The 27,950-nt window shown below is 43.9% G+C and overlaps 1 protein-coding gene across 1 annotated transcript in view; it reads right to left on the bottom strand.

The window, feature by feature from the left end:
• ACBD3 (acyl-CoA binding domain containing 3) overlaps positions 1–27,950 on the bottom strand; it is a 764,756-nt gene that overhangs the window by 509,019 nt on the left and 227,787 nt on the right. The window contains exon 3 of the mRNA XM_044059649.1: positions 7,986–8,126. Within this exon, the coding sequence (XP_043915584.1) occupies positions 7,986–8,126 (141 nt within the window). The remainder of the gene's footprint in view (positions 1–7,985; positions 8,127–27,950) is intronic.

Genomic DNA, 27,950 nt, shown 5'->3' with positions numbered 1-27,950 from the left:
TTCTTGCCCCAGATGCCAGGTGCCCCCAGATAGGAAGGCTGGAAAGATAAAATTATGCCAAAAAACATGCATATTTTACTATAAACATTTCCTTCATCTGCAAGCAAATACACCACATAGGTTGTATAGAGATGAGAAGTACAGAAAAGTCCCAGCAATGAAAAAAAGTGGATGTTGGGTGGGTAACCTAGACTGCAACAGTGAATACACTCGAACATCTACATTTATGGTAGGTACACAACTGTACTATGTTCATCGTGTTTCACTGTTGCAGTCATTACACTTGGGTAGAATCCCAAAGCTGAGGTTGGGTGGCTGGGTCTAAATTGGATTTGGAGAGGCTACCAGGCCATGCAGAACTGCAGTGGCAAAGCCTGCTCTGGATTTAGAGTAGAGAGGTAAGTGGTAGTGCTTGGTGAAAGTGTGCACTGAGCTCCAGGTTGCAGCTTCTAAAATGTCTTTGGTTGGTACCCCTCTGAGGAAAGCTGCTGAAGTGGCTGCTGCTCTGGTAGAATGAGGCCTAATGCCCTTAGGCACTGATTTGCCATGTTGTGCATAACAGAAGCGGATGCAGTGTCCTATCCATTTTGAGATTGTCTGCTTTGTAATAGGCTTTCCTTGTGATCCTGCAGCATAGGCTACAAACAGTTGCTCATTTTTTTCTGAAAGCTTTTGTTTTGTCCAAGAAGAATCATAGCTGTCTGTGTATATCCAAAACGTGCAGAAGTCTCTCCCCTTTATTCTGGGGATTTGGGTAAAACGTAGGTAAATGAATGGTTTGGTTTAAGGCCACATTGGAGACAACTTTTGACATGAATGTTGGGTTTGTCCTTAGAGAAAGCCTGTCCTGATGAAAAATGAGGAAAGGTTCCACAGCCATTAATGCCTTTAACTCTGAGACACTTCTTGCTGAAGTTATTGCTAGGAGCAGAGCAGTTTTCCATGATAAGAATTTTAGATCAGCTGTACTGGCTGGTTCAAAAGGAGGCAGTGTGAGTTTTTCTAAAACAAAATTGAGGTCCCAAGTTGGTACTGGTGCTCTCCTTGGGGGTCTTATATTTTTTAACCCTCTGAGGTACTGTCATAGTAGAGGATGTGAAAAAATAGGAGGTTCCGTATTGTAATGGGCTGAAATGGCAGAGGCATGGATTTTAATAGATGCAAAAGATAAGCCTTTGTCCAGCATCTCAGTTAGGTATTGTAAAATCTGAGGTATATTAGGGACAAGTGGTTCAAGCCCTTGTGCCTGGTTCCAAGCACAGAATCTCTTCCATTTTTCTGCATAAGATTTCCTAGTGCTGGGTCTCCTGGCTTCTAAAATGACATCCAGAACAGCTTTAGAGAGAGGTGCAGTCTGAGTGACTACATTATCAGCCATGCTGCCAGGTTTAAGGTTCCGAGTTGACTGTGCAGAATCTGATTGTTTTGTTGTGTCAGAAGATGAGGAATTTGAGGTAGAAGCCAAGCTGGGTATTGAGACAAACTCTTTAGGATTGGGAACCAGTGCTAGTGTGGCCAGTCTGGGGCAATCAGGATCATTTTTGGCCTTTCTTGTCTGACTTTTAGTAGCACCTTGGTAAGAAGAGGCATCGGAGGGAAAACATAGACTGTCAGGCCTTTCCAGCTGAATGATAGAGCATCTACTTTCCATGCTTGAGAGTGATAAGTTCTTGTGCAAAATTTCTGTATTTGGTAATTGTGAGGGGAGGCAAAAAGATCTATGTCTAGCCGTCCCCATTTCCTCGTTATCATGCTGAACACTTGTGGATTTAGCTTCCAGTTATGAGGATCCATGAGATTTCTGCTTAGTTCGTCTGCCAGAGTATTTTTTTGTGCCTGCAGATGTACTTGATAGGTTAGTGCTGTGTTCCACAAAGTCATGGCTTGCCTGCAAAGGGGGTAGGAATGTGTGCCCCCTTGCTTGTTTATGTACCACATAACTGTGGTATTGTCCTTCTTCATTAATAGCTGTCCTGGATGTAGTAGGTCCTTGAAAGCTGTCAGTGCATTCTATACATCTAGCATCTCGTTTTGATTGATGTGAAGATGCATTTGTTCCTTGGGCCACGTGCCCTGAATACATTTTCCTGCCATGTGTGCCCCCCCAAGCATAATCCGATACATCCGTTGTTATTGTCTGCCTGGCTGTGGGCAAGGTGAAAGGCTGTGCCTTGTTGTCGTGACAGGCCTGGTACCACCATCGAAACTCCTGTTGTAGGCAGGGAATTAAAGTTAAGATTGTCTCCAGGCTGTGACAACGCTGAGTCCAAACACTTTTTAGATACCAGTGTAGTTTCCTCATATGCAGTTTTGCATATGGAATTAGTAGAATGCAGGATGCCATGAAGCCCAGGGCCAGCAGAATTTTTCTTGCAGGGAGCTGGGATTTTGTTGCCATCATTTGAAAGTAAAGAGTCAGTTGCCTTTGTTTGTCTGGTGTGAGATAAGCCGTCTGGGCAGTTGTATTTAAGCTTGCACCCAGGAACATTATCTCTTGAGAGGGCACTAGTTTTGATTTATTTTCGTTTACTGTGTACCCTAAGCAAATTAGTAATTTTTTTACAAACGCCAGATGCTTTAGAAGAATGTCCGTACTCTCTGCTTGAATAAGGCAGTCATCCAAGTAGGGATATATTTGAATTCCTTTTTGTCTGCAAAATGCAATTACTGGTGCCAGGCATTTTGTGAAGACCCTGGGCGCAGTAGATAAGCCAAAGGGCAGTGCAGAGAATTGGTAATGCATTGAGCCTGCTATGAATTTGAGGTATCTTCTGCAAGACTGTCTGATTGGGACATGCAGGTATGCCTCCTTGAGGTCCAAAGTAACTAGCCAAGCCTTCTTGCTCAGCATGGGCAGAAGTTGCTGTAGAGTTAACACTTTGAAACATCCAGGAAAGTATTTAGGATTGACAGGTCCAGTATTGGTCTCCAGGCTTTGTCCTTTCTGGGTACTAAGAAAAGTCTTGAGTAAAATCCTTGTCCTTGTTCTTGCTGTGGCACTTTTTGAATAGCTCCCATGTCCATAAGAGCAGCAATCTGTTTTTGTGCCTCTGCCCATTGGTTTTGTGGCAGGTCTGGCATACCTTTTGATTTTGGAAGCATGTGGAAGTGGAACCTGTAACCCTGAGAAACAATATTCAGCACCCACTGGTCATGGGTGACCATGTGCCAATTTTTTGAGAAAAGTGCTAGCTTTCCCCCTATGGGTGCTGTCAAAAGGTAAGTGTTTAGCATTTGTAGAGGGAAGTCATTGGGACTGTTTCCTCTAAGGTTGTGATTTGTCTTCCCCTCCTTTGGGGGCTGAAGCACCCCATTGTTTGGGTCGGTAGGAGCCTTGGGGCTGACATCTGCCTCTTGGGCATCTGTATCTGCCTCTTTGTGGCCTGTCTGACACTGGAAAGGGCCAATTTTTTGAAGGCCAGTTTCTGCTGAATCTAGTGGTTGAACCTGCAAGAAATCTTTCACTGTCTGCATTGATTTTGCTTTATCCTCCATTTTTTTTTTAACACCTCTTCTGCCTTAACACCAAACAAAGTATCATGCTGTAGTGGAGCATCCAATAATTCTACTTTAACATGATCAGGTAAACTCTGTTCTTTCAACCAAGCATAACTGCAGCTCTACAAGAAGCCTCTAATGAATCAAAACCACATTGCAGAGTATGCTTTCCCACTTGTTCAACTGTATGCAATAAATCCTGCATTTCCTTACTGTCAGGACTTTTTGAATTTGAAACCATTTTCTGTTTTAACAATGACATGAGGTACTGTTGATATTTAAGCATGTGAAACTGGCAGTTTAAAGCCCTTACAGCTAAAGTAGCAGAAGTGTAATTTTTTTTCCCCCATCTGTCCAGAGCTCTGGAATCCCTATCCGAGGGGACAGGATTTTTAGCAGTGGAAGCCTTAACCCCTTTAGGACCCTGAGAAATTGTTTCTGGGTCTGCAGCAGGGTTTTTGTAAAGAAATTTATGAGAGTCAGGGACCCTGTAGTACCTGTCTGGCTTGACTGGTGCAGGGGGTAAAGAATCAGGGGACAGACTGGATTCAGAAAAAAACATCATCAACAATATCAAGCACAGGGGGGACAGCCGGGGGCCTGTGCTGAGGCAATAAAAAGAAATCTCTGAGCCTTTTCTTGGATTCTGAATAATCCTGGCTCTCCCAATGGAAATTGCTCCCTCATGGTGTGCAGGGTTTCCCCAAAAGAATAATCCTCAGGTGGAGAGGCTGAAGGTATAGACTCTTTTGCATCAGAGTCCTCATATGGAGGGAGAGAATATCCCTGATCAGAAGAGGAATCAGAGGAAATGGAAACCTGGTCAGAGGAATCATAGTCAGTGCCTAGGCCTTTTGTCAGGAGGGCTATGGGAACCCCTGATTAAAGTAATTAGGTCTTCGGCCATTTTAAGCATCTGTTTCTTAAGCATGGATGACTGTTCTGGTGAATGCTGTACTTGTTTCCTTGTCTTTAATGGTGTTTTTGACTTTGCCTTTGCTGCTGTAGTGGGCTTGATTATAAGCTGTGAAGGTCTGAAAACACCCTCAGAAGCAGATGCCTGCTCAGCGGCTCCGGACCCATCTGAGAGAATAGTTTCCGTAGGCCCAATACCTTGAGTTTCCACAGGCCTTGGTGTCTCCACGTGGCTGTCGGTTACGGCCTGTGGCTCTGAGGTAGCGGGTGTCAGGGGCTGCGAAAGCACCTCACTGAGAAATGGCGACTGACCTAGAAGAGGCTTCGACGTCGGTTTTGGACCTCGGATGCCTGTCCTTTCTTTGTCTTTGAGTTTTTTATAACTTCCGGTCATTGGTTGTTCTGACGGCATTATATAATTAAACCTTCGGCCAAAATAATGTAAAGCAAAATCAAACCGATGTTTAATAGTGCTTTTATTGAATATAGCACAAAACAGACAACTGGTAACGTCGTGGTCAGGGCCTAGGCAAGGAATACAGTAAGAGTGAAAGTCCTTATGAGATATTTGCTTCCCACAAGAAATACAATTATTAACTTTTACTGACATCGGTCTGGAGCAAGAAAAAGTTTCCCCAACGGGGTACTTAGCTTTACTGAAGACTTTGGTTCTGAAACTCAATTTTGAAAATCTCAGGAGTCGGCCGACCGGCACTTGCGAACTGCTTTTGCTTTGGGCACCGCGCGGCAAGAAAGACTGGAGAAAATGGCGTCGATTGCAACTTTTATACCCCTGGCGCACTGACGTCAGGGAAGAGCCGACAGCAACCGACGCCAGACCAAGACTTTGGAACTCAGGCCGACTGCAGGTCACCTGCCAGCAGGATAACTCAAGTATAATGACTGCAACAGTGAAACACAATGAACATCTACCTTTTTATTACCCTCTCTCCTTTATAGTGCCCCCTCTCCTCACTAATATCCGAAATTCTACAAAATCCAAACTTGCTATGTGTTACAACAGAATATCAAAATTTGCCAACAAGGCCACATTCTCATCCCACCACTGCAAGTCACTGAAACAATTAGAGTGGCTGGAACTGCCCCACCATCTCTCATTCACCCAACTAACTAATGTGCACAAAATAATCTACAGACCCACAGACTGTCCTGCTTTTTCAACTCTACTTGCCAAATACCATTCCAGCAGGCATCTAAGATCTGAAAACCATCTACTTCTAAAAGTAGAGAAGCCCACCTTACCTGCTGGTCAACTCCTCTATGCCTTCACTGTCGCCAAAACTATGGAACTCGCTTCCGCCTTCTATAAGAAACACAGGCAGCACCACAACCTTCAAACAAATGCTGAAAAATCACCTCAACTCTTCCTGGCTATGTTCCTGCTCTATAACCTAACCTCTTCACTCTCCTTATATGATTACTAAACTCCTATGTCTTTTGCTACTAGTGACTGATGATATTTTCTCCATATTTATTTTTTATCTTCACTTGTTGATACTGGTACAATAATACTGATCTCTGTTTATACCACTCTGATTGAATTCATTGATTCCTGCTTTGATGTATATTTTCTGTATATATTACTGTAATCAAACAAACTAGATTCCTGCTTTTATGTATATATTCTGTATATGTTACTATATTTACTATCTGTAACACTGTTTCTGCTTCTGTACTAATTAATGTTTATATTTTTTCTGTATCTCGCTGGAGCTTTTCTCCCCGGGCCTCCACTGAAAATGGGCTCTTTTAGGCCCAGTGGACTTATCCCGGTAAACAAATGCAATAAATAAATAAATAAATAAAATATGCATGGCTATGGCATCCAGGTCCAAGGATGTCATTGTTCGACTATACTTGGACCTCTTTAGGCCAAACAAGGAGTACAATGCTCCCTTCAGTATGTATCTAACCAGGTATATGCAACAAATGAAATGACCACAGAGGTTTCTTGTAAAAATAATACAAAGCATTAAGCACAAAGAATAGACAGACCTCCAACAGAGTCGTATCTTTATACTCAAGTCTCCTACAGACTACTGAGAGGTGATCTGTCCCTGGCTTACAAGGTATCATATGATCCAGTACTGATGGACTTGTGTCATACCTGCAAGTCTAACAGAATCAGAAATACAAGACTGTAGGTCCTAAACTTCGTTTGCAACATAACAGAACATATCGGAGGGACAGCTATGCATCTTAGAGACACCCTCTACTTTGGCACAGGCTTCCCATTGATGGGAAGCAGATTTTATCCTTGATTCTACTCAAATACAACCTGTACCAATGAATGGGGACTTGAAAATTCAACTCTGTACTGGAACCTCTGCCCCTGCTGGGCACAGGTAGCTTGGCAGCTTGAAATGTTATACCACCTAAACCTAACTAGATGCCCCCTGAGTAATTTATCCTGTTATTTACAAAAAAGGAAAAAATGGTGAGGCTCAAAAAGGCCTCCTAAGGCCACTGGCCTAGTAATCACCTATGAACCTACATGAATAATGTGAGATTAGATTACCAGGTCATCCTTAAGTAACAAAGAGGTTACAACTTCTATTGTGCTTAATTAGAACATAAGCTGTTGACAAATAGGAGGTTAACTAGAAATTTTCCTGTTGAGACAATCAACTATGGCACTGATACAACTCTTTAGTAGATACCAGACCATTCAATTATTTTGCTCTTGAGCATGCTATGTAAAATATGAGAGAGAAAGGTATGGGGGGGATAAATTCTACATAGCTACAATGAGTTCTGATCCTCACAGCCTGAAGATGTTGTAGTGTGTTTTATATAGCCTTTCACACTCAAAGAAAAAGAAAAACACTGCTAATAAAGAAGAGATTCTTTTTGGGACTGACCTCAATTCCTGCTCCTGTAAGCCTTGTAATGTTGCCATACTAAATTTTCTGACACAGGATTTCCCAGACCTTTTTCTATTTTTGCTTAAGGCATAACAAGAAGGGAAAACTTGATGAGTACCTCTGGATTCTCAGCCAAAGATAACAAACTATGTCTGATGCTAGGAGTTAAATGGACAGTTCCTACACTTGGAAAAGTAAGATAAAACATGGGAATCATTCTGGCTGAAAGGACTGTACTAGTAACACATGATTTATATCTTGACAAAGAGTATGTGATAAGGATAAGTAAGACCTCATTTACACACACTGTGTAAAGTTCTAGGTTCTAGGCCAGCCAAGGAAGCTGCAAAGATTTATGTAATGAGTTGATTCCAAGTTACCTCTTAGAATAAAGCCACCTGAAACTCATTTAAAATGTGTGGTTATGACATGCGTATTATGACTACTCTCAGACAAATTAGCAATTTTGACCTGCTGTACTCTACAAACCTGAACTTTACAGAAGGAGCTGTTGCCACAGTTGGTTTCATCTAATCATCAGTATCACCAAAAATGACCAGTGGGATATTCCAGCCCTCTCCTTAGTCAATATTTGTAGCTCCTGTCATATATGGCACAAATTCTAACTACCTTTGTTCCAAGTCTCACGATGCTGCACTATAAGACACAGAATAAATACATGCTTACCTTTTTCTTTCTTGCTCTTCTTTTTCTATTTTATGGGATATGACATATGGTGCAAATAAATGACAACATTTGTTAAGCAACTTCACAAATTCGGTCATTGCCTCTTCTTTTGAGATATTGCCCAGAGCAGCCCATTCTCTCCTAAAAAGAAGATGAAATGGAGAATCAAAAACAAAGAACAGGAAACATTTACAGCACCTCAAAAACATGTCTAATACAATTATAGCTATGATGAAGAAACTTTTTCTTGCCAACATGTACAATGGAATATTACTTAGAAATCTATAAATGGAAAATATTTGGGATTCACCATCTACATCCTAGATGTCATTCTGCACAAAGTTTGCTACTAATGAAATAACACTGAACCTAACAATTAGCAGCAAATTATATACAGAGATGCTTATAAATGTGGTAAGAAAGCAAATTTTGCAGTAACTACAAGCTTGGAAATAAATTACACAAGTATGAAGTTTATGAATTACAAATATAAAAAAATGAATTGCAAATATAAAAAAAAGTTTGTTAAATACTAAGAACTCTAGCACTCCGTTTGCCTTGAGAACATTAAAACACAATGCAAAAAACAAGTCCTTAAATAAGAATTCAAATTAAAAACAAAAGCACTCAATAAAAAAATAGGCTAGAGCCATTGATATCAAGTTATATCATGTTTTCATACCCTTGGGTTTCACAATATTATATTTCAGAACAAAAGTATTTTATTTGGTTAAATGGTCCCCATTCTTTCTCCAATATGAGGAGCAACTCTTTTGAATATGATGACCTTTAAACTGGTAAATGGGTTTTCTAATCTGTTATTCAAAATATTCCTGATATGCTCCTGCAGTCTTACCTTAAATTTACTAATAGTTTCACTTATACAAAATAAACTGCAGGAGTTAACTTAGGGTGTGCATAATCAGGTACTGTAATAACCTTCAAACTGTAAATATGTATTTGTTTATTTTACCAAAAGCAAGCAGCTCTGAATACATGTACATCAAAATCACCAAAGGGGAGGTTCCCCCGTGGCAATCCATACTCGAACAACTTTTATCAAAACTCCTGCTGAACTGTCTGATTAAATGACTGCAGTATCAGGAAATCCGAGCAACTCTTTGTGTCCTATGCTACAGGTGCTCAAGGAAAGGCTATCTCCAAACAGACAATCTCAAAATGGATAGCCCACTGCATACGCTTTTGTTACTCATTTCATGGAAAAGCTGTCACATCTAACATCAGGTCCCATTCCACAAGGGCCACAGCTACCTCTGCAGCTTTCCTCAGGGGGTTCCTACCAAGAACATTTTGGAAGCAGCCACTTGGAGTTCATAGGTTCGTAGGTTCATACTAGGCTATCTGCCCGAGGGCATTTATAAGCCTAGCCCATAGTTTTGTGGCTTACGCCACCCCTTAGTTTGGAGAAACTATGCCCATTATTTAGCTGTGCCACTGTCGAGCAGTGACACTGAGGTAACCCCTGGGGTGTATCTGCGATCTCCCATCCATTGGTCAAGATTCCTCTTGAACAAGACCAGCGAGTTGCTCTGCCTCACATAAACCGGGATTTTGTTCCACAGCATAGGGAGTCTTTGGGTGATGAATCTATCCCTCCAGCACGTCCTATTAATAACCGTGTCAAGGTTTAAGTCACCCGCCCTTGTGGCTCTGAGGGATCTAGATTTTTTGAGATGAAGCATATTCATCAAATCTGGGTTTGACATGGCCTTGTATGTCAGGCATAGGTCACCTCTGAGCAAGTGGTACGCAACTGAATATAACTGGAGTTCTTTCAGTCGTGCAGCATAAGACATATTTTTGAGACCCTTTATCCTTTTGGTGAGGAACTTTTGTGGCCTCTCCAGCTGCTGCAAGTGTTGGGTCAGATACATTCCGAATGGGGCATTGTACTCGATCACTGGTCTGATGAGTGATGAGTATAGGGAGACTATGACTTCCCTTGATCTAGATGTGAATCCCTTCATGATAAGGTGGGCAATGTAGAAGGTCTTCCTAACTAATTTAGCAATATGAGTGTCGAATGAAAGGCTACTGTCAAACCTGGGTTCCCAGGTCCCTAATAACTTCTTCTGTGTTCAGGGGATTGCCACCTATATGGTAGCTAGGGGTAACCCTATTTTTCCCGAAGGGTATGACTATGCATTTCTCGGCATTTAACTTGAGGCCATGGCTCTGGCACCAGTTATCCGTTTCTGTGAGACCCTTCTGAAGGATATCTGTGTCGGATGTGTTCTCAACTACGGCGCCCAGTTTGCAGTCATCTGCGAACTTTGTCAGCCATAACCCTCCTGTGTTTGCTTGTACTTCAGAAAAGTAGATGCCAAACAAGAGTGGGCCCAGGACTGAGCCCTGTGGGACACCACTTGTGACAGGCTTAGAGTCTGACATGGCGCCAGCAACTCTGACCCTGTGGGTTCTGTCACTCAGCCAGTTTGCAACCCAGGATGCAAGATGCCATGAATCCCAGAGCCTGCAGGACTTTCCTTGCAGTCAGCCTGGTGAAGGTTGCCATTTTGCTGAAGTATTGAGACAGTTGCCCTTGTTTGTCTGGCGTGAGGTAGGCCATCTGGGTGTTTGTATTCAAGCTGGCACCCAGGAAAATTATTGTTTGAGACGGTATTAGTTTTGATTTCTTTTTGTTGACTGTGTATCCCAGAAAGTTCAACAGTCTCATTACAAACGCCAGGTGTTTCAGAAGTATGTCCTTGCTGTCCGCTTGGATCAGGCAGTCGTCCAGATATAGGTATATTTGTATTCCTTGAAGTCTGCAGAAGGCAATTACTGATGCCAGGCATTTTGTAAACACTCTGGGCGCAGTAGATAAGCCAAAGGGCAATGCAGAGAATTGATAATGGGTTGAACCTGCAAGAAATCTGAGGTATCTTCTGCAATCTTGTCTGACAGGGACATGCAGGTATGCCTCCTTGAGGTCCAATGTTACCAGCCAAGACTCCTTGCCCAGCATGGGAAGAAGCTGCTGTAATGTGAGCATCTTGAATTTTGGTACCTGTAAATATGTGTTTAGGATGGATAGATCTAAAATAGGTCTCCAATCTTTGTCCTTCATTGGTACCAGGAATAGTCTGGAATAAAACCCTTGACCTTGTTCTTTTGCAGGCACCTCTTGAATAGCTTTCATGTCCATGAGAGCTGAAATTTGTTTTTGTGCCTCTGCCCCTCTGCCCTTTGATTTTGTGGCAGGTTTGGCATGCCTCTCATTTTTGGAAGGGTGTGAAAGTGGAATCTGTAGCCTCTGTCTATAATGTCCAGGATCCATTTGTCTTTTGTGACAATATGCCAATTTTTTGAGCATAATGCCAGTTTTCCGCCTAAAGGTGCTGCCATTAAAGCTTTGCTTGGCAGGTAAAGAGGAAAGTCATTGTGTCTGCTTTCTGAAAGACTGTGATCTATCTTCTCCACCTCTTGGGGTTGGTGCTTGCCATTGCCTGCCTCTGAATGATCCTTGAGATTGCCCTCTACCTCTCGGGCGCCTGTATCTGCCCCTTTGAGGTCTGTCCGTGGCTGGAAAGGACCAATTTTTTGAAGGCCAGTTTCTGCTGAAACGTGGAGGCTGTACCTGCAGGAAATCTTTCACTGTTTGCATTGATCTCGCCTTTTCCTCCATTTTCTTTAGTACCTCCTCAGCTTTAACACCAAACAATACATCTTTTTGAAGAGGTGCATCCAGTAATTTAGCTTTGAAATGATCTGGTAAGGCTTGTTCTTTGAGCCAAGAATGTCTACGTATGACAGACCCTGTAACAGCAGCTCTACATGAGGCCTCTAAAGCATCAAAACCACATTGCAAGGTATGTTTACCCACTTGCTCTGCACTATGCAACAAATCCTGCAACTCTTTTAAATCTTGTTGCTCAGGTTGTGTCATTTTGCTTTTCAACTCAGATAATAAAAACTGTTGATACTTTAACATATGGAACTGACAGTTTAATGCCCTCATGGTTAAAGTGGCCGAGGTATACACCTTTTTACCCCACCTTTCTAAAGCTCTGGAATCTCTCTCTGAAGGTAATGGGTTTTTAGCAGTAGAGGCCTTAATTCCCTTAGTTTCTGGGTCTGCAGTATGGCTTTTGTACAGGAACTGGTATGAATCTGGAACCCGGTAATACATGTCAGGTTTAACAGGAGCCGGAGGGTAAAGAATCTGGGTTGAGGCTGGCTTCTGTGTACACATCATCTAATATATCTAAGACAGGAGGGATAGCCAGAGGCCTATGCTGGGGGAGCAAGAGAAAATCCCTGAGCCTTTTCTTGGAATTTGAGTAGTCTTGGCCTTCCCAGTGAAAGTGTTCCCTCAAAGTATGTAGGGTTTCCCCAAAAGAGTAATCCTCAGGGGGGGGGGGAGACTGAGGGAATAGACTCCTCTGCATCAGAGTCTTCAAAAGGAGAATATGTATATTCCTGGTCCTCAGAATGTTCAGAGGTAATAGAGGCTTGATCTGAGGAAGGGTAGTCTTCCTCTAATCTGGGCCTTTCGTCCAAGGGGGGTTGAGAACCCCTGATAAGAGTAATCAAATCTATATACCAGTCGCTGTAAATATAAATCCAATAAAAACCACCAACGCTGAGCAGAAAAAACCTTTATAACAACACACAAGGCTTTCAGGTAATAAACCCTTTCTCAATGCTTAATACAAGTTCAATTAAAATGCATTTTAAATAGGAGTCATAAAATCACATGACATGCAGCCCAACCATCATGTGAACAATTTAAAGCAATACAAAGTACAAAACTACTAAAACAACTAAAAACACACATACATATATAAAAAAAATTCACATGTTAATATTAAAAACTATGCATGCACACATTATTTTATCTTTGTGTGCTGTATGTGAACTAATATGGGTTTTAAAGAAACAGCAGAATTTAAACCTGGTATGCTGTCTGCAAGGTTTGTAGGATAGGAAGAGAACCAAGGATTTTTCCAAGGGTTAAGATTGAGACAAAGACAGGAGAGGAGTGAGGGGGGGGGGAGTAAAGTAGTGAAGTATGATGGTGAGAGTAAGTTAGGTTTAAAAGCTAAATGAGCGAAATTTCATGAAGGGGAGTACTGCAATAACTAATATATTTTACCTCGTTGAAGAGAATCAAATGGAAGAGTGAGCTGAATGTGGATAGTGTGTGATGAGTATGACCTTATATGAATATAACTTGCAATCAGGCTGAACATTCAAGCAATTACTTCTTGTAAACAATGAGCAATGAAATGTCAATAGCCTCTACATCCTAAAAAGACAGCAGCAAGGGACCTGCTATCTTATAAGCATTTAAACTTGCTATAACTACCCTGTTTGAAGTTGTTCTATCTCGCCGTTCTTTCTTACGGATGGGTTCAGAGCCAATCCTTGGTTCCAAGTCGGCCTACTGCAAAGCTCGAGGTCTTCAGACAGCTCGAGGCCAAGTTCCTATCCCATGATGCACCTTGAGTTACCTCAGATCTAGTTTGCCGCTGCAATAGATCAGAGGTTTCCTTACACAGCTCGGGCCACTATAGTTTACTTCTGATATTATCTATCTAAATTGTTATTTCTCAATACATTTAGAGTTAGTCTTAAATAGTTATAGCTTTAATAGCTTATTAGTAGCTATATTTCTTCTCTTTTTGGCCTTCGTTTTTTTCTAACAGGCCTTTCATTTTCCCTTCCCTTTGGTGTGACTTTACAATATTATATAGCTTGCAGTTGTAGTTAGTGTGTGTGTGTGTGTGTGTGTGTGTGTGTGTGTGTGTGTGTGAATAGTGACAGTTTAGTCACAGTATATTGTTATTCAGCCCATTTGTTGTTTAGGGCTTTTTTCACTAGTTTACTTTTACTAGTTTAATTTTCCTATTTATGTAGTATATCTAGTCTCTTTAAAAGTATAGTAGATTTTTCTGGATACTGTATATTTGATTATGGCTGACCAGGAGAAAGATAAGCATCCCAAGTCAGGCTTTAAAAAGTGTCCAAAATGTGGACAGAAGATGTCTGTGACAGTCATGTTAATTGCGTGTATTGTCTTGGAGCCTTGCACTTACAAGAAAGCTGCTCCATTTGCCATTCTTTTTCCTCCAGAGTTCTTCATGAGAAAAAAATAACTCAAAGATAGCGGACTTCTGAAACCGTCTTTTCAGAAAGCTTTGAGTGACCAGAATAAGTCTAGTAAGTCTTCTAAGGCTTCTTCTTCTTCAGAAGAAAAAAAATCTAAGAAACAGTCGACGTTGGCTCCACAGCCCTCGGAGCCCAGCGTTCTGTCTTTTCGGAGCCGGTCCTCAGTCCTGGAACCGGTATCTGAAGTACTAAAGTCACCTATTCTTCAGTCAGTGCCTCTATCCATTCATTCATCTCGGTCCTCGATCAGCCTGTCCGATTTGGATGTGGATCATGTGGTGCAGAAGTTACTACAGGCACCGGCGTTTGCTAAATTTCTGTCGGCTCCGACCCAGGTGGTTTCGGAGCCTAAAACTGTAATGCCATTGACTTCTTTTCCTCCTGCAAGCCATCGGAGATGGAGGTGTTGGACCTGATGATTGTTGAGCCTTTGGAGCTAATGCCTGTTCCAGTGCATCAGTTCCATTTACTCAGACTTCCTCAGCAACTATCGAGGAGTCTAGGAGCAGACACTCTGTCGGGTCCGGGGAGGATAATCGGACTGACCTGTCGCTTCCAACTTTGCCTCTCGGGGCCTCGACTCAGATGAGTTTGGCTCCTACCTCCAGTTTGGAGCCCACTGTGCCGGTGCTGAGGGGATCGGTGGTTTCTTTGGATCCAGTGGTCCCTTCTCATTGGAGCAGAGGTGCCTTTGAAGCCATGAGGAGAGTGATGTCCCCCAAGACATCTACAACTTCAGGTCCAACTACCTCCTCCCCAAAAGCACCTGTGTCCACTTCTAATTCACAGATCCTTTCAAAGCGTAGAGACTCAGAGCCTCAGAAAGCCCCCATTGGGTGGCCCTTGCTCTTCCGAGACCTCACCAGAAACCTCACCAGAAATTCCCACTGATAAGGTTCCCAGGAAGAGAATCTGTAAGAGGAAGCACCAAGACTCCCCACAGGAGCCTCTCATATCCGATACATACTTAGATGAATCAGAAGGGTCCCCATGGTCCCCCTCTGAAGATATTTAATTTGCTGAGATATTAGAAATCCTTAGGCAGAGGGGTGGCTGGAAGTCCACCAACCCTACTGAAGATGAGTCGGTTCTCCCGAAGGCTTTTGGGTCTGAACCCTCCACCTCTTGGGTGTCTCCGCCCTTAGATGAGCTCATGGAGCTGGTCTCATGAAGTGCGTGGAAGTCTCCGGACACCATGGAGCCTGTCACTAGGAGGCCCAATAAATTAATTTCTGCCCCCCAGGAAAAGTCTTTCCTCACCAAGGGACTGCCACTTGATGCCATGGTGGTGGCAACAGCCACCAAAAAGGAGATGTTAGAAACTTCTTCCTCTATCCATCCTCCTAACTGAGACTCTGGGATCATGGACAGATACGGGAAGCGCACATACAGTTCAACGACTTTTGCCATGCGTTCACTGAACTATCTCGCTCATTTTACAAGACTATAACGACACCTCCTAAAACAGCTTGGAGATGCTCTTCAGGATACAGCAGCTGCAGGAGCTTCAGAAAAAGTCATATTCCAGCTTGCTACCCTCAGTTCCATAGTGAACTCGTCCATGCGTCTCCATTTCATATGCAGCTGATGGAACGAGTAGGGCAGCGGGTACAGGAATTGCTCTCAGGAGACATTCCTGGATGCGCTTGTGTTCCTTTATGTAGCCCTTTAAGTTATCGGAGTTCGTTTTTCCACCCCTACTAGACCCTACCCCAAGGGTCAAAAGGGAGGAAAGATGTGGTTCCAAAAAGCCCAAGGAGCCTTTCTGGACACACGTGGTGAACCCCCCTCCAGGGGCAGGAGAGGGGGCAATAATAGAAGACGCTGCCCTCACAGAAGAGGGGATCTGCAAAACCAGGGTGACAGAGACCAATTCTTTGGGAAGCCCTACCAGCGCTCCTGAAAGGAGGCCCAACTGTCCTGCTCTGGAGGCAGTTGGGGGTCACTTATCTTTGTATCCAGATGCCTGGCTTAAAATAACAAATGACAACTGGGTACAAAGTATAGTTTAAAGGGGATATTTCATTCCTTTCGCCACTCACCCTCCATTGACAACAAAAATCCCGGACGTTCCCCCCAGTTACAGGGAACAAGCAACAGTAGAGGTCCAAACATTGCTAAGAAAGAGAGTCATCCAACCAGTCCCAGCAGACCAGACAGGATCCGGAACTCACTGAAGATTCTTTTTAGTTCCAAAAAAGACATGGGGACTGGAGACCTATTTTGGACCTCACCTGTCAAGAAAGAGAAGTTCCGGATGGTCACACTTCAGTCGATACTTCCCCTTTTAGGGAAATGCAATTGGATGTGCTCGACAGATCTACAGGATGCGTACCACCATATAAAAATGGCCAAACCATCCACGGATCACCTGCACTTCAGTCTGGAAGCCAATCATTACCAGTTTCAAGCCCTGTCCTTTGGTCTCACTACAGCCCCCAGAGTGTTCAAATGTATGGCAGTGGTCACGGCTCACCTGAGGCGTTTAGGATTCCAGGTGTTTCCATACAGACGATTGGCTCCTCACTGCCACCACCAGGCATCAGCTAATACAAGCCAGGGACACCACTCTTCTTCTCTGCAATCATCTGGGCATTACAATAAATTCAGAAAAATCTGCTTTGTCGCCATCGCAACATATCGTTTTTATCGGAGCAGAATTGGACACCACCACCACCACTTTAAAACTTTCAGCAGAAAGAGTTTTACTACTTCGTCAGCAGGTCCACATCATATCCAAAGACAAGGCTCCAGCATCAGAAGTGCTAAAGTTGTTAGGCATGATGGTAGCTGCAACATTAGCGATACCGTTGGGTCGCATGCACATGTGGATTCTAAATGGCTGTTATTCACTCAATGGTTTTAACAAGAGCTTCCAATGTCTCATCTCATAATCATCACAAACACATGCAAAAAGGATCTTCAGTGGTGGCTGACCTCTCTTCATGTGACGATAGGTCGTCCTTTCATCCTACCCTCACCAGCGGCCACAGTGATCCAGGACGCTTCCCTGATAGGGTGGGCATTTTCAGGGAAGAACAGCCCAAGGCACATAGACCAAACAGGAGACGCATCTGCATATCAATGTCCTGGAGATGAGAGCAGTACTTTCAGGACTCTCTCCCTCTGGGGACTATTGCGATTCAGATGGACATTATGACAGTGGTCTGGTACCTGAACAAACAAGGAGGAATCAGGTCCTATCCCCTTTGTCCTGAGGCCCTAAGAGTATGGCAGTGGGCTACATCCACCCAGCGTTTTCTCACAGCAACGCACATCCCGGGGAAATCCAACGTGATAGCAGACAAACTGAGCAGGGCAACTTTGTTGCCTCACGACTGGTCCCTCAAAAAACAGATAGCAGAGAGAATATTCCGCAGGTGGGGCCAGCCTTACTGTGACCTTTTTGCCAACCACATGAACACAAAATGCAGAAGCTACTTTGCCCTGATTCCTCCTCTGGGAGAAGCCCCAAGGGACATACTCGTACACGATTGGCCTCCGGGTCTCCTCTATGCAGTCCCACCAGTTCCCCTTGATACCCAAATATTGCAGAAAGCAAAAGCCCTGGGAAGGACCATCATTCTAATAGCCCCTCACTGGCCTCATCAGATATGGTTCCCCTTCCTTTGACTTCATCTGTTGGAAGTGCCTTGGATTCTGGACCCAGTTTCAAACCTTCTGATGCATTCGTCGGGGGCTCTTCATCCCTCTCTTCAGTCCCTGAAATTGCCAGCTTGGCTGCTCCAATTCTCAACATAGACAGGTTCCATAACCTCTCAAACGAAACGCAGCATATATTGATATCTTCTCATAAGTCCTCTAGTAGGAAGCTATACCTAAGCAAATGGAGAAGATTTTCTATATGGGCTTCTTAAAATAACATTGATCCCTACCAAGCCCCCATTTCCTCCATATTAGAGTTTTTGACTATGCTTTTCAATAAAGGAGCTGCAGCAGCAACAGTTCGGGTACAACTTGCTGCCATCTCTAATTTCACCTTGGCTTTGAAGGATTGAACATAATGTCACACAAACTATTCAAAGCCTTTCTCAAAGGGATCTTTCATGTCAGACCACCTGTGAAATCCCCTTAAACCCCATGGAACCTAAATTTTATGCTTTCACACATTATTCTCCCACCTTCCAACCAGCTTCCTCGTGTGATTTGAAATATTTGTCATGGAAGACTATCTTTTTAGTAGCCATCACTACTGCCCGTAGAGTGTCAGAGCTACAGGCCTTGTCCATAAAGCCTCCTTATTTGATTTTCCATGCTGACAGTGTCCCTGCGAACAAATCCTTAATATTTACCCAAAGTTTGTACTGAAGCTAAACTTAACCAGATCATAGATTTACCAGTACTCTTCCCCAAACACACCAACAACTTAGAGTACATGCTGCACAAGCTTGATGTTCAGACAGCTCAGATTTTACCCGGATAGAACAAAAAAAAAAGAGTTCAGAAAATCAGAATAGCTTTTCGTTTCCTTTTCAGATTCCAGAAATGGTATGCCAGTGGCAAAAACAACACTATCTAGATGGCTATCTGATTGTATCACCTGCACTTATTCAGCTGCCAACTTACCCTTACAGCATAAAATTAAGGCTCATTCTACCAGAGCAGTGTCCACATCTTCTGCCTTTTCTTCTAGGCTTCCTATAGTCAACATTTGTGCAGCAGCCACTTGGTCAAGACCTCATACCTTTATCACTCATTACAAAGTTGACAAGGCCTGCAGGGACAGGGCCTCATTTGGTTCTACTGTCCTGAAAAACATACTCCCATGAGCCACCCGAGAAAGATGGTGCTTGGGATGGTACCCATCTGTAAGAATGAACGGCGAGATAGAAAGTACAGTTGTGTACACTTACCATAAATGTAGATGTTCGGGGTGTACTCACTGTTGCAGTCATTACATATGGGCAATCTGCTGGCAGGTTTCCCTCAGTAGGCCTGATTAACAAAGTCTTGGGTCCTGCGTCGGTTGCTGTCCCTTCTTCCATGACGTCAGGTCGTCAGGGGTATAAAACATGCAGCCGATGCCATTACATCAGTTTTTCTTTCTTTTCAGGTGTCCCCTAATGGGGACCAAATAAACATAAAAAACACAAAAGTATACCTCCAACAAAAAGCAAACACATCCAAGTGGCTTTTAAGCATAGTAAAGGAAAGTAAAGTAGAGGTATAGCCAGAAAAAACTAGGGGGCTGGAGGGAGGGTAACCAGGACTGCAACAGTGAATACACTCCAACATCTACATTTATGGTAAGTGTACACAACTGTACTATGTCCTTCGTGTTTCACTGTTGCAGTCATTACATTTGGGTAGATTTGCAAAGATATGGTTGGGAGGAGGAGATTATACAGTATTAGGGCCAGCTATAAGGCCCTGCAAGACTGCAGTGGCAAAGCCAGCTCTGGATTTAAAGAAAATTGGTAAATGATAATGCTTGGTGAAAGTATGTACAGAGCTCCAGGTAGCAGCTTCCAGGATGTCCCTAGTAGGAACACCTCTGGGAAAAGCTGCAGAAGTAGATGCAGCCCTGGTGGAGTGAGATCTAATACCTTGTGAGACAGGTTTTCCATGGTGCTTATAGCAGAAATGAATGCAATGGCTTATCCATTTAGAAATGGTTTGTTTTGAAATAGCCTTCCCCTCTGCCCCTGCAGCAAATGCTACCAGAAGTTGTTCAGATTTTCTTCAAGATTTAGTCCTGTCCAAGTAGAATCTGAGTTGTCTGTGCACATCCAAGGAATGCAGAATCCGTTCCCCTTTGTTCTGTGGATTGGGAAAGATGGTTGGCAAATGAATGGACTGATTAAGAGCCACACTGAAAAAGTACAGTTTTGTACCTACCATAAATGTAGATGTCCGAACAGGATAGCATCTGCAGTCCTAACAAATGGGTTGTCCTGTCGTCAGGCAGCCCTTCGGTCGGCCGGATTCCAAAGTCTGGGTCTGGCCTCGGCTGGTGTCGCACTTCACCCGACGTCATCTCTGCTGGTCTTCGGGTATAAAGGCATCAGCCGACGCCATTTTCCTCAGTGTTTCTTGCCCCAGATGCCAGTTGCCCTCTTGGAAAACTAAATTTTGGGTAAATGCCAATGTTTCCAAAAAAAATAGTAGGCAAACAAAAAATAAGCATGTATGTACATATATACAAACAAATACACCATAAGAGATCCCCCCTAGATAGCTATAAGGAGGGTAAATACCCTAGGAGTACCACAGAGGGGAAGGAGGGTGGGTAATCCTGACTGCAGATGCTATCCTGTTCGGACATCTACATTTATGGTAGGTACAAAACTGTACTATGTCCTTCAAGGATGCATCTGCAGTCCTAACAAATGGGTAGAATACCATAGCCAAACTAGGGGAGGAGGAAGAAGAATTATGGTGTAGTTAGGATCCCTTGCAATACAGCAGTGGCAAACCCTGCTCGGGATCTAGAGTATAGAGGTAAGTTGTAATGCTTGGCAAATGTATGCACGGAGGTCCAAGTAGCCGCCTCAATAATGTCCTTGGTAGCCACTCCTCGTAAGAAAGCTGTGGTAGTGGCTGTAGCCCTTGCAGAGTGAGGTCTTATGTTCTGTGGAATTTGCTTTCCATGGTAGGAGTAACAGAATCTTATGCAATTTCCTATCCACTTGGAGATTGTCTGTTTGGAAATTGCTTTTCCTTCCCTTCCTGTTGCATAAGCTACTAGAAGCTGGTCAGTTTTCTATTGCCCTTGGTTCTGTCCAGGTAGTAGCGCAACTGTCTATGTACATCCAAGGTATGCAGCAGTCTTTCCCCTGTTCTGTGGATTGGGAAAGAAGGTAGGTAGGTGGATTGCCTGGTTTAGAGACACTCTGGATACCACCTTAGGCATAAATGTAGGATTAGTTCTCATGGACACTCTATCTTGATGGAAGATTAGGAAGGGTTGTACTGCCATTAAGGCCTGTAGTTCGAAACCCTTCTTGCTGAAGTAATTGCCAGTAGGAAAGCAGTTTTCCAGGATAGGTGTTGAAGATCTGCTGTTGCTGCTGGTTCAAATGGAGGGAGTGTCAATTTTTCTAGCACAAAGTTCAAGTCCCATGCTGGTAATGGTGGTTTCCTAGGAGGTTTTACATTCTTGATTCCTCTGAGGAACTGCCTGAGTAGAGGATGTGAGAAGACAGGGTGATCGAAGCTGTATTCTGCAGAAATAGCTGATGCATGTATCTTGATGGAGGAATAGGACAGGCCTGTATGGAGAAGCTCTGCCAAGTACTCCAGGATGTTAGCAATATCTATCTTTGACACATCTTTTCCTCTTTCAGTACTCCAAATGACAAACCTTTTCTATTTTCCTGCATAGTTCCTTCTTGTTGAAGGTCTGCGGGCCTCAAGGATAATGTCTTTAACCCTTTGGGATAAATCTGGGTTAGTTGCTGTTATGTAATGTTCCAGGCAGTCAGTTGCAGAGTTTTTAGGTTTGGATGCATGATGTTGTAGTCGTTCTGAGTTAACAACAAAGGCATCAGGGGTAGTGTCCACGTTCTCCCCCGAGACATGCTCCTCAGCAATGGATACCAGTGTTGTCTTGGCCAATTTGGAGCTATCAGAATTATCCTTGGACGTTCCTCTTTGATTTTCAGTAGTACCTTGTGCATCAAAGGAAGAGGTGGGAATGCATATGCTGTCAGGCCTTTCCAACTGAAGGATAGAGAGTCCACCTTCCATGCAAGTGGGTGTTATGTCCTTGTGCAGAATTTCTTGAGCTGGTGATTGAGTGGGGATGCGAATAGGTCTATTTGTGGCATTCCCCATTTCTTTGTGATGGCCTTGAAGATGTCCGGGTGTAGCATCCATTCGTGAGCATCCGAGGTAGTTCTGCTTAACATGTCTGCTAGGATGTTTTCTTTTCCCGGTACAAATATTGCCTGTAACTGGATGTTGTAGCTCAGAGCCATATTCCATAGGTCCAGAGTCATTCGGCATAGGGGGTATGAATGAGTGCCTCCCTGTTTGTTGATGTAACACATGACTGTGGTGTTGTCTGTCCTTATCATTAAATGGCCTTCTTTGAGGAATGGTCTGAAATTCTGGATTGCTAGTTTTACTGCCAGCATTTCTTTTTGATTTATGTGCAGGTGCAGCTGGTCTGGAGTCCATAATCCTTGTATGCATTTGTCCAGCATGTGTGCCCCCCAACCTCGGTCTGAGGCGTCCGTTGTGATAGTTTGGCTTGCTTGAAAGTTGTGGAAGGGCAAGCCTGGGTTTGACTGGCATGCTTGAGCCCACCATAGGAACTCTTGTTTCAGGCATGGGATTAGTGGTATTTCGGTTTCTAAGCTGTGCCTGTGTTGAGACCATAAATTCTTTAGGTACCACTGTAGCTTTCTCATATGTAGTCTGGCATGGGGGACCAGGATTATGCATGATGCCATGAAGTCCAAGGCCTGCAGTACTTTCCTTGCTGTTAGTTTGTTCTGCTTTGTTAATGACAAGAAGTAAAGAGGGAGTTGTTCTTGTTTTTCTGCAGTTAGGAATGCCATCTGTTTTACTGTGTCCAATTCTGCACCCAAGAATGTTCTTGTTTGGGATGGTATCAGTCTTGACTTTTTTAAATTGACTGTGTATCCCAGGGCTTGTAGTAAGCAAATGACTCTTTGTAAGTCTTTTGTCAGCTTGCTTTTGTTGTCCGCTTGTATCAGGCAGTCGTCCAGGTATGGATAAATTTGTATTCCCTGTAGCCTGCAATGAGCGATTACTGATGCCAGGCATTTTGTGAATACTCTGGGTGCAGTAGATAAGCCAAAGGGCAATGCTGAGAATTGATAATGCTCTGATCCTGCAAGAAATCCGAGGTATCTTCTGCAATTTGGTCGTATGGGGACGTGCAGGTATGCCTCCTTGAGATCTAGAGTTACCAGCCAACACTCCTTGCCCAGCATGGGAAGAAGTTGCTGTAGGGTCAGCATTTTGAATTTTGGAACAATGATGAATGTGTTTAAGGCGGACAGGTCTAGAATAGGTCTCCAACTTTTCTCTTTTCTTGGTACTAGGAAGAGTCTGGAGTAGAATCCTTTGCCCTGTTCTGTAGGTGGTACCCTTTCCACAGCTCTCATCTTTGTTAATTGAGCTATCTGTTTTAGAGCTTCTGTTTTTGATTTGGAGGTAGGTTTGGCATTCCTCTTTTTACTGGTAAGGTGTGGAAATGAAACCTGTAGCCTTGGTCTATAGTTTGTAAAATCCACTTGTCTCTTGTGATATAGTGCCAATTTTTTGAAAATAAGGCTAACTTTCCGCCTAAGGGTGCTGCTATTTGTTCCCTGGTAGGCGGTGTCAGAGCCAAGTCACTGTGATTGTCCTGTTGCAGTGGCAGTGGTTGTGTCTGTGCCTCGTTGGTTATTGCCTTGCCACTGGCGTCCTCTGTAGGCACCTCCTCTGGATTGATTTCTGCCTCTGGAACGTCTATTCCTGCCTCTCTGAGATTTAGAGGAGTCTGAAAAGGACCAATTTTTGGAAGGCCAGTTCCTGCTAAACCTTGGGGGCTGAACCTGTAAGAAATCTTTAACTGTTTGTACAGATTTTGCCTTCTCTTCCATTTTCTTCCTTACTTGCTGGGCAGGAGAACCAAATAGACTGACCTTATCCATAGGAGCATCTAATAGCTTTGCTTTAACATGATCCAGCAAGACCTGTTCTTTCAACCATGCATGCCTTCTTATAACTGTGCCAGTCATGGCTGATCTAAATGAAGCCTCCAGTGCATCATAGCCACATTTTAAAGAATGGTTACAAACCTGCTGAATGTTATTCACCATTTCTAAAACATATTTCTTATCTAAGGAATCATCAGAGGACAGTTTCTTAGTTAACTGATCAAGCATAAACTCTTGGTATTGGATCATATGAAACTGACAGTTCAAAGCTCTAGCTGAGAGAGTAGCAGAGGTGCAAACTTTTTTACCCCATCTCTCCAAGGACCTGGATTCCCTTTCAGAAGGGAGAGGGTTTTTTGCTGAGGTCGAAGCTACTGCCTTAGGCCCCTGGGAGATAGTCTCAGGATCTGCAAGCGGAGCCTTGTATAGGTGGTGATGAGTGTCCGGTACCCTGTAAAACCTATCGGGCTTGGCAGGGGCTGGAGGTAAAGTATCAGGAGCAGTGCAAACATCATTAAATGCATCATCCACAACAGGAAGAACTGGAGGTATAGCTAAGAGCCTATGTTGCGGTAAATGTAGAAAGGTCCTAAGCCTTTTTCTTGAATCAGAGAAATCTTGTCCCTGCCATTGGAATTGTTCTCTCATGGCATGTAAGGTTTCCCCAAAGGAAAATTCCTCTGGTGGAGAGGCAGAAGGAATAGATTATTCAGCATCGGAATCTTCATAAGTAGAAAAAGGAGCCTCTGGATGGTCTGTATTGTCTGAATCATCAGAAGAATCATCTGAGGACACTGGCTCAGGGGGCTCTGCTCTAGGTCTCTTTTCTGGAGGCTGAGAGGCCCTGTCTGGGTGAGATTGGGATCCCCTTATTAAAGAGATGAGATCCTCTGCCAGAGTAAGCATTTGAGAACTGGAACTGGGCCTGTGTGAGGGGGGCTTAACAGGCACAGATTTAGCAGATTTGGCTGCTTTAGCCCTGGCAAAGGCCTTTATAGACATGGCTGCAGGAGGCCTAGCAGCACCACGTGCTGGGGTAAAGACATCCAAAGGGATGGTGTCCGATAATTCTAGAGGAACCACATTAATAGGCAAAACTTCAGAGGCCGATTCAACTAGGGTAGCAGGAGCCTCGGTAGTAGTCATGGATTCGGCTGAAAATTGACCCGTTTGCTCGGTTTCGGCCGAAACCGAGACACTCGCGGTTTGCTTAACCGTGGTTTCGGCCAAAACCGCGGACAGCGAGTGTCGGCCTTTTTCTTTGCGTTTCTTAACAATTTGAGAAGTTGGAGGATCCGACGGCATAATGTACGCAAAATCTGAGCCGAAAAACTGTTCAGCAAACTCCGACCAACGCCTAAGCGTTCGTCGGTTGAAGGAAGCACAGGCTAAACAGGCTGCTACGTCGTGGTCTGGGCCTAAACAAGGTAAGCAGTAAGAGTGGAAATCTTTATGAGGTATTTGTTTCCCACAAGTTAAACAGTTATTCACTTTTTCTGACATCGGCTGAGGCAAGAAAGAGTCCCCAACGGGGTACTTAGCTTTTAGAAGTCTTCAAGTAGTATTCGGTAGTAGTAATCTCTGGATCTGACCGACCAGCACTTGCGAACAGCTTCTGCTTCGGGCGCCACGCGGCAAGAAAGACTGAGGAAACTGGCGTCGGCTGATGCCTTTATACCCGAAGACCAGCAGAGATGACGTCGGGTGAAGTGCGACACCAGCCGAGGCCAGACCCAGACTTTGGAATCCGGCCGACCGAAGGGCTGCCTGACGACAGGACAACCCATTTGTTAGGACTGCAGATGCATCCTTGAAGGACATCCACCTTGGGCATGAAGGATGGATTGGTCCTGAGAGCTGCCCTGTCTGCATGAAAGATGAAGAAAGGCTCCACTGCCATAAGGGCCTGTAATTCAGATACCCTTCTAGCTGAAGTGCTTGCTAAAAGGAAGGCTGTTTTCCAAGAAAGAAATTTTAACTCTGCAGTAACACCTGGCTCAAAAGGAGGTAGAGTGAGTTTCTCCAAAACAAAGTTAAGGTCCCAGGCAGGGGTAGGAGCTCTCCTGGGTGGTGTCAAGTTTTTTGCCCCTTTGAGATGCTGCTTGAGCAGAGGATGAGAGAAGAGGGGAGGTTCTGTGTTATAATGAGCTGAAATAGCGGAGGTGTGGATTTTAATGGAGGAAAAAGACAGGCCCTTGTGAAGCATCTCAGTTAAGTATTGCAAAATCTGAGGTAAATTGGGCGCTGCTGTGCTCATCTCTAAAGATTGGTTCCAGGCACAGAATCTTTTCCATTTGTCAGCATAAGATTTTCTAGTACTGGGTCTCCTTGCCTCCAAGATGACATCCATCACAGGTTTGCTGAGGGATGACGAGGATGAATTTAAGTGATAAGCCAGGCTGCAAGGTTCAATGTTGGAAGTTGAGGGTGCAGAATTTAGTTCTCCTGCTGAGACAGCAGGGAAGGGGTCTGAGGCAGGTGTCATGGAGATATTAGCGACACACACTGCGCAGGAGTGGATACCAGTGCTGGCACGGCGAGTCTGGTGCAATCAAAATCATCCTTGGTTTGTCCTGTTTGACTTTTAGTAGAACTTTGGAGAGCAGAGGCAGAGGGGGAAAGGTGTAGACTGATGGGATTTTCCAGCTGAAGGACACAGCATCCACCTTCCAGGCTTGTTTTTGGGGGGTCTTTGTGCAAAACTTGTCCAATTGGTAGTTCTGGGGGGAGGCAAATAGATCTGTGTCTGTGCTCCCCCATTCACTTGTCAACATGTTGAAAATCCATGGTTCCAGTTTCCACTCGTGTTGGTCCATGAGGTTTCTGCTTCATCCGTCTGCCAGTGTATTCAATTTTCCTGGCAGGAATTGAGCTTGTAGGTGCACTTGATAGCTTAAGGCTGTGTTCCACAATGCCATGGCTAGTCTGCAGAGGGGGTAGGAATGTGTACCCCCCTGCTTGTTTATGTACCACATAACCGTGGTGGTGTCCGTCTTTACCATTAGTTGTCCTGGAAGAATGTAATCCTTCAAAACTGTCAGAGCATTCTGTACAGCTAACATTTCTTTTTGATTGATATGTAGGTGCATTTGATTTGGGTTCCATTTGCCCTGAATGCACTTCCCTGCCAGGTGAGCCCCCCATGTATAGTCTGATGCATCTGTACTTAGGGTTTGGGTGGCAGGGGGTAGTGTGAATGGCAGTCCCTTGTTTTGGTGGCAGGCCTCTGCCCACCATAGGAACTCCGGGCGTAGGCAAGGTATGACAGGAATCATTGTTTCCAGGCTGTGACAATGTTGACACCATAGACTTTTTAGATACCACTGTAGTTTCCTCATACGCAGTCTTGCATATGGAATTAAAAGAATGCAGGAGGTCATGAAACCCAAGGCTTGCAGTATTTGTCTTGCAGATAGCAGGGTTTTTGTGGCCACTTGTTTGAAGTAAGTTACCAAATGAATTTGCTTTTCTGGATTGAGGAAAGCCATCTGGACAGTTGTATTCAAGCTTGCACCCAGGAATGTAATCTGTTGACAGGGTACCAGCTGTGATTTCTTTTCGTTTATGCTGTGCCCCAGACAAGTTAGAACCCTTTTTACAAACGCCAGATGATTTAAAAGTATGCCCTGGTTTTCTGCCTGAATTAGACAATCGTCCAGGTATGGATATATTTGAATATTTCTTTGCCTGCAAAATGCAATAACTGGAGCCAGGCACTTTGTGAATACCCTGGGCACAGTAGATAAGCCAAAGGGCAGTGCAGAGAACTGATAATGCAAGTAGCCTGCTTTGAAGCGTAGGTATCTCCTGCAAGATTCCCTGACTGGGATGTGCAGGTATGCTTCTTTTAAATCTAGAGTTGCCAACCAGGCATCTTTGCCTAGCATAGGAAGTAATTAGTGAAGAGTCAGCATCTTGAATTTTGGAAACTCCAGAAAGGTGTTTAGAGTAGACAGGTCCTGGATTGGACGCCATGATTTGTCTTTTCTGGGTACCAGAAAAAGCCTGGAATAGAAACCTTGTCCCTTTTCCTCTTCTGGTACCAGCTGAATAGCCCCCATGCTTAACAGGGAAAGTACTTGCTTTTGAGCCTCTGCCCACTGATCTGGGGGCAGGTCTGGCCACCCACTTGGTGTTGGCAACGTGTGGAAATGAAATCTGTATCCATGGAACACTATATTTAAAACCCATTTGT

This window comes from Protopterus annectens, chromosome 1.part2 (genome assembly GCF_019279795.1).
Source record: "Protopterus annectens isolate FY-2018-M chromosome 1.part2, PAN1.0, whole genome shotgun sequence".
Lineage (NCBI taxonomy): Eukaryota > Metazoa > Chordata > Ceratodontiformes > Protopteridae > Protopterus > Protopterus annectens.
This window is presented reverse-complemented; position numbering and strand designations above follow the sequence as displayed.